Source organism: Augochlora pura, chromosome 8 (genome assembly GCF_028453695.1).
Source record: "Augochlora pura isolate Apur16 chromosome 8, APUR_v2.2.1, whole genome shotgun sequence".
NCBI classification, from domain to species: Eukaryota; Metazoa; Arthropoda; class Insecta; order Hymenoptera; family Halictidae; genus Augochlora; species Augochlora pura.
In genome coordinates this window covers 3,559,028-3,567,845 of record NC_135779.1, presented here as the reverse complement: position 1 = coordinate 3,567,845, position 8,818 = coordinate 3,559,028, and the positions used below count along the sequence as shown (strand labels likewise).

Sequence of the window (8,818 nt, the reverse complement as noted above, 5' to 3'; positions counted from 1 at the left end):
TTTATAAGTTATCATATTAGCATGCCGAATATTTGACTACGAATGTTCATATTCACTTTGATATAAATGAAATAAACAAAAATATTTATTATCAAACTTATGATAATAAATATATGTTACGGAGATATTGGTAAATGTCTAATTTTTTATAGACTCGCACTATTTGCAAAAGTTGAAATTGTTTATAAAATTTTCGAAACTCGTGATCTATATGAAATTTAAAAGTCGCGCCATTTGTGAGAAGTAGCGTCATTTGTGGTGAAATTTTGAACTAGAGTTAAAGAGTAAATATAGCGTCAAATCGTAAGTGCAAAACAAACACCTGTGAGACAAATTTATTGACAGAGGGAAAGATCTAGAGAAATGCTCTTTCGTCTAATGTGTCGAATAATTATTTCAATATTATGACACAAAATGAGAACAGCGCTACTCGGTATAACGGCGAAATGATGGAACTAGCTGTCAAATTATCGACCGCAATTACCCTTTCAAAACGTCAGATGGCGCCACCATGCGGTTTTTAAGCTCTTTTTACCCTATCTGTAAAGTTGTTGAACAGTTTGAGTGTTTTACCGCTGCATGTTTTGGTGCTGTATGGACCTATTAACTCCAGTTCACGATGTTACCATAAAAGCATCACTTATTGTTATAAGTTACAAGTAAGTTAAGTATTGTTATTAGCGCCGTTTTCACCCTTGTATTCTCTTTATTTTAAACAATCAATTTCTTAGTGTATACAGGATCATGTTCGGAAAACAAGGGGTTTCTGAGTAACTTTTTCTTTAGCGAAAATGTAATCCGTGGCTTTGTTTACGGGTTAAAACAGTAGCGACAGCTTCGGGTCATACTCGATAAATAAAAAAGTCACAGAAACGAAATTAATTTTCGCAGCATTATCACTGACCACTTGAATCATCACTGATAAATCCGAGTTGTGAAGATTCGCTAAGGAAAAAATTTTTGCACCCTCGAATATAATATTCTTGCACAACATTATTCTTACAGGAACTTTGCTTCAAGGAAATAACGGGGTAGGACAGTAATCGACAACATCTTAGGGCATTATAATTTATTTGAGATTTTATAATAATTAAAATAATAATGCGGTAATTATTGATATTGGTAGCAGTCTACTAAGTTCCTAAGAAAGCGACGGTGTATACACGTTATTGTTTTACATAAATTAAAATAACGATCGACTTTCTTTTGCGCGCCAGTCCGTGGCGTCTGTTCACGTGTATACTTACACATGCGCGAACCGAATGCTTTGGAAATTCGGGAACACGGCGGTTCCCATTTCCGCGACATCGTCTTTGTAGTTTTTTTCACTCTTTCGTTTTCATAGTAGACTCACAAGTGTACACGTTCTTTTAATATATATATTTATATATATATTTTTTATATGCATTTTTATTTATACGTATATGCATTTATAAGCGCGCAAATATATTATGCACGAGATCTGTTGGTGGCTGTTATGCAGCCTGCAGGAACATAAAACTCGATTCTCTATCGTTAAAATTTATTATCCTCGGTAAAACGCGACTTATCTACATCAATAATCTTCTCATCGTCTTCATTCATCGAGGAGCGCTTACTTACGTTAATGAAAATATTACATAGATTCTTTCGTTTCCTTTTTTTTTTGTTTTTATTTACAAAAGAACTTTCCGCCGGTGTTTAGCCATTACTCCATCCTAAAATACAAGTATACGTATTTCTCGTCCGTTAAAGTATAAGACAGGGGATTGTCGATAGTTTTTCTTGTACCCTTTTCCGTTCGAGGAACGCGCGGATCCGCGCGCGCGCGCGCGCGATGAAACAAACAAAGGGAGAAAACGTGTTTAAAAGGGCAAAAGAAGAAACTCGTCTCGAACGGAACGCGGAAATTGAAAACGGTCTATCGCAGTTCGAAGAATAAAACAGGTACCCGCATAAGAGGGACGATGAGAGAGAAAGAAAGTAAAAGAGAGAGAGAAAGAGATAGAGAGAGAGAGAAAAAGAGAGAGAGAGAGTGGGGGCAGATTAGACTCTCTCGTCCCAGACGACACGGAAAATCGTCAGTCGACGCGTGCGATTATCCTGCATTATACGTCTCGCTTATCTACTCGAGAGAATTTTCTGTTTATCAACAGTATCCGATACGATGTATAGACAGATCGAAAAATATTACACGCTACGGAGTTGGATCGTGTCTCGCGCACGATTCTGATTGCACCGGAAGAGAACTCTTTTTCTCCACTTGTATATACGCCGGCAGGCATGGTTCCTGTCGGATCCCCCCCTCCCAAAGAACGCGTCGCGCATCGATTAATCCTCGAGCCCTGCGCGATCCGTCGATCGTTCTAGTCGGAACAATTACGTAGCAGAATATATTCATCGAGCCGAAACGCTCCGTTCGGCGGTCCGAGCGACAGCAGTTTCATCCCCTTCGATATCCGAGCGGCGAGGAGAGCGTTCGCTCGAATCGTATCTCGATATGGTACAAAATCTCGATTGTCCCGGCTAGACGAATCGACGGCCACGGTGCGTTCCCTCCGTAACGTCGCTCTCCGGTGATCCTTCGGAAATCTTCTTACGATCATCCGGCGATAATTCGAGAGAGAAGAAACGTCGCGCAGCCGAAATTAGATATCGCGATGCCGCGCGACGCTACGGAGGGAACGCATTCGGTCGGCGAGAGTGCTCGCAACGAATAGAAAACTGACGACGCCAAGCGGCGCATCGTTCGCTCAACGCGTAGCTAGATCGGTGTTCGATTCGCGCGCGTGTTCGCCTCATCAAAGGACAGGAGACGCGCCGCGAAGAGACAATCGGCTCCGCATTTGATGCATCCGGGAGTTGGAACGCGAAACGCGACGCTCTTCCGCGCGGAGAAAAAGGCTGACGCGACAGAGCGGTTTACGACTACGACGATACTTAATCAGTTCGTGTATAGCGTTTACAAAAATTGAGCTGAGGCCTGTTCGATGCGATCACATGTAAGTACGCGGGCGAATAGTTCAAAGGTATCGCGTGTGGTCTTCCCTCGTTTCCCTGCCTGTTCCGAAAACAAATATACAATAATATATGTATGCATGTATGTGTGTATATAATATATATATATGTATATAATATATATCTTGGTGCAGTTCGGACATTAAGCGTTGCGTCGATCAACCGATTCGAGAGTAAAATGGTCGTAATTGACGAAAAGGGAACCATCCAATGGGCGAAAACGGTGCGTGTGACGCGCGCGTGTCGTGTAGCTGCTCGAAAACGGCCTGGCTGGATGTGTCCCACGCCTTCCCCGAACAACGAAAGAACAGAGAGCACGAGAAAGAGAGAGAGAAAGAGGAAGAGCAAAGAGGGAGTGGAGAGAGAGAGAGAGAGATAGGAGGAGAGAGAAAGGGCAGGAGAAAGTGTTAGAGATACGGTGGAACGAGAGGATTCGCTCGATTTATTACGTTCCCGCCGAGAACTCGATGGAATCGGTGATTGTATACGACTCGACGACACGGTTCCGTGGCGAAGAGTTACACGCTCGCGCGCTACGACGCCGGACGACGAGAGACGGACGATCGCGGGACGATCGAGAAGATCGCGGGACGATCGAGAAGATCGCGGGGATCGTTCCCGTGCAACCCCCGTGCAATTTTCTTCCACGGCGTGCCTCTCTCCCGCGTTCCGCGCCGGTCTCCTCCGCCACCTGGAACCGTCTCCCACGGTCTCGATCGCGGCGATAATTAAACCCTAAACAACCTGGTCGTGTTACTATAAAATCATTTATATATATCACAAGTGTTGGAAATTGTCCACGCGCGACGTTCTCTAATTTAATTCTCGAGACACTACAGTAAATATCACATGGAGCGATGAGAATTTCAATTAAATACACCACCGCCGGCGATCACCGGCTACACCGCCGGAATAACGATTTAATCCCCCCTCTGTTTAAACGGCCGAGCCGCCGCGCGCCGTACACAGGGGAAGAAAATACGCGCGGCGATCGTGCGCGCGGTCGACCGGCCGAAAAGAAAAGTATACTTCTACACGGATATATACTTTCGCGGAGGTACATTGTTCAGGCGTAAGACTGGTCGAACGATATTGCGATCTTGTTCCCCTTCTCGACCCAGGTCCTCAGGCGTCCCCTAAGCTCCTCCAGGCTTTTCGACTTCGCTTTGTTTATCCTCTTGTACTTCACGTCTTTTGGCTTCGTGACTGATCGGTGATTGCTCATTACCCTGTTGTACGTGACCTGCGAACCGACCAACCGATAGTTATGATTGCCTCGTTACTTGCTGGGTCGTGCCCAAGTCGCTGGATCGATCTCACCCCGACGACGGGAATTTTCTTTCCATACCGTCGCGCCGTGCACCGCTCGATCGACTTGTGAAAGCACGATCGTAGAACAGATCTTCTGTGATTTCAGACCGATTGAAAGTTTCGTCTCGATTCGATCGGAATTGATATTGCAAGATATAACGCGATGGCAAGAAATATCGAATAGTCTGTGTAAAGAAACTGAGAAGTTTAGACATTAAAACTTGGGACACCGTGTACATTGTCGTTCATCGCTGGATTACATTTAATCCACGACATACGTGCATTATCTGATGAATCTATTGATATTGAAAACAGTCGATCTTGACAATGGGAACAAAAATCGCAAAATTCAGTCGTTCGTGCTTTTATATACCAGTTGGATGTTATAAAAACAGTGATTTAAACCTCGAATTCGATGTCCACTGCATGGCATTGTATTTAAAAGAAAATTCCCGCTATCGAGAGGAAAATCCCGGATGGAAAATCGAGCGACCTTTTAGGCTCGAAACACGCTTACGTGTCAGGCTCGCAAGATAATGCAATAATTTTTCTATTTCATAACACAGTTCTACGAGTGAAGTACGTGTTTATTTAACTTTTATTTTATGTAATTAACCGGCGCACGTTACTTTGTTGCAAATTTATTAATCAGACAATCGTTGACGGAAAAGCTTAAAAATTTCGTCTATGATGTTTCTCACTGGTTCTTAAAATATTTAAGTTAATTTACATTTTTCATAAAAATTACTGCAATCAATATTAACGAAAAGTATATCGTGTTTGGTCTCATTTTAATCAGAAAAACCTCACAAATGCGTCAGCAAAAGATCCATTAAGAAACAATTCAGAATCAAAAAATTTACACACTGCGTTATCTATCCTTGATTTGTTGTTCTTTCCTAAAAAGTTGTAAGACACTTGTTCCCCGAGAATTCCTGTTATCACGATCGAGCCCGTTACGTAATCGTGTTCCGACCTTTATTTTCCCGTAGCGGAAAAACACTCGCGGAAAGGAGAGATCCTCACCTGCGCCTGTTGGCTCTCGTCCCTGGGCCTCTCGCTCGGCGGCGAGTCCGCTTCTTGAGCGAGTCTCTCGAAGCTGCCGTAGAGATCCTGCAGCCTGCCTTTCCCGTTGCCCAAGTGTTTCGAGCGTCGGTCCTCGCACTCGGAGTTCTCGGTGGACTCGGACGGGTCCTGATTGTTCTCGCTGTCCCCGTCCTCCTCGACCGAGTAGACCGTCTCCAGTATCTCCGGTCGCCTTAAAAATCCGTTGCACCGTCGCATCGACGAGTACTTGCTGGAGGGCTCGACCGCGTCCGACACCGACCGAATCACTGTCACGTCGGTGATGTTCGAGCGGAACCTGGAACCCAGACACACCAACCCGTTCCAGTGGATCAGACGATATACATATACATACACCGCGGCACCCCGGTTCCACGCATTCTTCGGACACTGGGCGTTCCATCCACGCCCACGGTTTCGAGTTTACGAGGAAATCCGCCTCGGAGCGATTTCCGAATCTCTCCGCTCGGTTCTTGCGCGCGCCCGCGATCCTTCGAAATTAAATCGCCGCGGGAGCGAATTTTTCGGAATTCACGACGGCAATTTCCGTTGGGGAAAGAATAGCATGGCGTTGGAATTGCGACGGGGGTGTACACACGGGGTGTCGAAGGAAATTATACCGTGGCCCATAAGAGTGTTCATACACCGAATTTGTTTCAAAATTTATCTCCGAAACGACGATTTCTTTTATTTGTCACATTTCGTGCCACGTATACCACTGGTGGTGGTACACAATAGCTATTCAATGCGTTAAAAAAATATTTCATGACAAATTAGAATCCAAGAAATAATTTCCACCAAAAGAATAGATCCATAATAAGTCTGCTTCATAGTTATATTGACAATAATTGACAAATTAATATAATATATTGATTTTTAAAGCTTCAATTGACCAGAATGAAGAGTCGACTAAATACAGCTCGGCATGGAACGTGTTAACAGAGAATTTAATTTACTAAGCAATAACTAAAATGCTTTCCTTTCTTTAACAATTTTGCTATTAAAATAGATAATATAAATTATCGAAAAACGTCTACGCTAATCAGCAATATATAATTTCATTAAGATTTCCACGGTATGAATGTTTAAATGAAACAAAGTACTTAAACTGTACGAAATTCTTTAGTTCTCTAGTCGTTGAAGTGTTAATTAATGGGACCCATCCCGACGGCCACATAGGTCCTGCTTTATTTACAAGTCGCTGGTACTTTGCATAATTCACTCGAATAGTCGGCCCCCAAAATGATCCTGGGACTCGACTAACGCGCACCGACACAGGCGTTCGCGGTTGGAGCGAGAACGACGGCAAAAGTGGCCCGGATATCTCTCGTAAGATTATAATTTGGCATGCAGCAGGGGTAACCACGCGACGGCGCTATAGAGAGTTTTTCACGGCCGTAGTCTGCACGAAGGCGGAATTAATCTTGGTTATATTCGAATCGTCACCCCATCTGCAGCGATCAAGCGACCCCGTCGTCTCCGTGGCGGGGCGGCTTTATAACCGAGCCAAGAAAACGCGTTAAAAGGAGACTCGACTTCGAGGCAACCCTAGCCAAATATTGAAGGCGATTATAGTAGCTCGCGACCCCTTTGGGGCTCGCCGGCTGTAAAGCGACCTCCGGTACCGCCTCGATAATTTAGGGAAATGAATCCGGATCGCGGCGGCTGGTTAACTATGGAAAACTCGGCGGCGGCGGCGGCGGCGGCGGCGGCTCGATCATGGAATCGCCTCGGTGCTGAGGAATTATTGAGAGGTCTGCTACGTACCTGGGTGGCGCTAGGTCGTCGGCAGCCTCCTCGAGGACGACGGCGCTGTCGCCGTCCCCGAGGCTGTCCAATCTATCGAGGGCGTCGCAGGGTGGCGAGTCCCTGGTCCCGGCGGATCTTTCCGCCAATCTGCTCTGCAATTGTTGTATCATCCTCTGCTGTCTGAGGATAATGGACTCGCGTTGCGTCAAGTTAGCCTCGATCTCCTTCTGCTTCCGGCAGAGCCTCGACTCGAACAGCAGCAGCTGCGAGGACAGCGTCCGTAGCTGCTCGGCCTTCTCTCTCGTCAGCCGGGCCACCAAGTCCTCCTGGAACACCCATTATCCGGTAAGCGAACCCGACCCGTGCGATTTACTTATTCAACAAGCTCTTTAGCATCGCGGAGATGATTAACCCGTTGCGGCGGCCGCTAAAAATAACGTCGTTCGCGCCGTTCCTTTATCGCTCGGATGGCGGCGCGAGACAGAGTTTAATTGACTGGGTGGATCCGGGAAACGATCAACGATTACGAGTAATGTGAAGCGATGTTTACGAATAATATGGTTACAATTACTAAGAAATTGAGCGATTGTTATTAACAATGTGATCGAAGACAACGTGATCATGTAGTGATTACTCTTCTTCGATTATGAACGACAGAAAAATTTTGGTATTCTAGAGGTTAATAATAATTTTTAAAAAATCCGAACATATTTTATAATTTAACAATAGACTTTTATTAATTATTTGCGTCTATCCTCCGTCCATAATTACGGATTTCCGACTAACGATCACAAAATTCTAGTAACAGTATATTATACTGGTAGCGCTGAATCGATCAGTGATTATAATTAGCACAATTACTTTTCGATAACAAAAATGATCACTGAACAATCGATTACCGTCGAACTCTGACGAATCTCTTCGGAACTTCTCGCACGTTCTTGTTCGCGTTTGAACTTCTGTCTTTCTACTTTGACGCGACCCTCTTTCGCGGATTTATCACGGTCCCCAGAACTCGAGGTTATTTTTTTTTTATTTCCAGGGGGTTAGAGAACTTCGGTTTGGTACGAGAGCGACGAGTCAAAGCCTATCGATTTAGAAAGATGATAATAAAGGTGTCCGACCGAGAGAGAGAGAGAGAGAGAGAGAGAGAGGGAGAGAGAGAGCGTCTAGCACCAGGATATACCATTAACGCAGTCTTTAGAGACGGTGTCCCGGAGCTAGTTAACCCGGTGACTTTTCGTCGATATTCAGGCAATTAATAATATAGATTAGCCGGGGGTAGGTAGCTTCCTTCCAGCCGCGTGTCGGATCCCAGTCACCCGGCGACGATTAATCACGGCCGCTCGTTATCGATAACAGGCGAATGGAAATTACTCGACGATTTCTTGCCGGTCGGCTGTCCTTTTTTCCATGCACATACACTGTGCGCGCCTCCTCTCGAAACTGCGGCAAGAAGTCCGTAGGACGGGAAACGATCGGGATTGGGGCGTTTTGCTAGAGAAAATCGACGGAAGAATATCGCCCGGATCTCTGCGCTCGTGTATACAGGGTGTCCCGGAAATCGTGGCACAACCGGGCCGGGGGTGATTCTACATCGAAAAAGAAGAATATATTTTGGTATAACATTTTTTGCATGTGTTACACATTTGAAACATAAGATTGCTGAGGCATTCTTTGCGCCCCAACTCTTTGG

General features: G+C 45.1%; 1 protein-coding gene across 2 annotated transcripts in view; it reads right to left on the bottom strand.

Annotated features, from left to right (window-relative positions):
* Positions 1-1,067: 1,067 nt before the first annotated feature.
* Positions 1,068-8,818, bottom strand: part of LOC144474071 (uncharacterized) — a 143,277-nt gene continuing 135,526 nt past the window's right edge. For both annotated transcript variants that reach the window (XM_078188553.1, XM_078188554.1), the window contains exons 3-5: positions 7,141-7,448; positions 5,335-5,671; positions 1,068-4,240 (exon numbers count right to left, since the gene is read on the bottom strand). In XM_078188553.1, the coding sequence (XP_078044679.1) occupies positions 4,064-4,240; positions 5,335-5,671; positions 7,141-7,448 (822 nt within the window). In that variant the 3' untranslated portion in view covers positions 1,068-4,063. The remainder of the gene's footprint in view (positions 4,241-5,334; positions 5,672-7,140; positions 7,449-8,818) is intronic.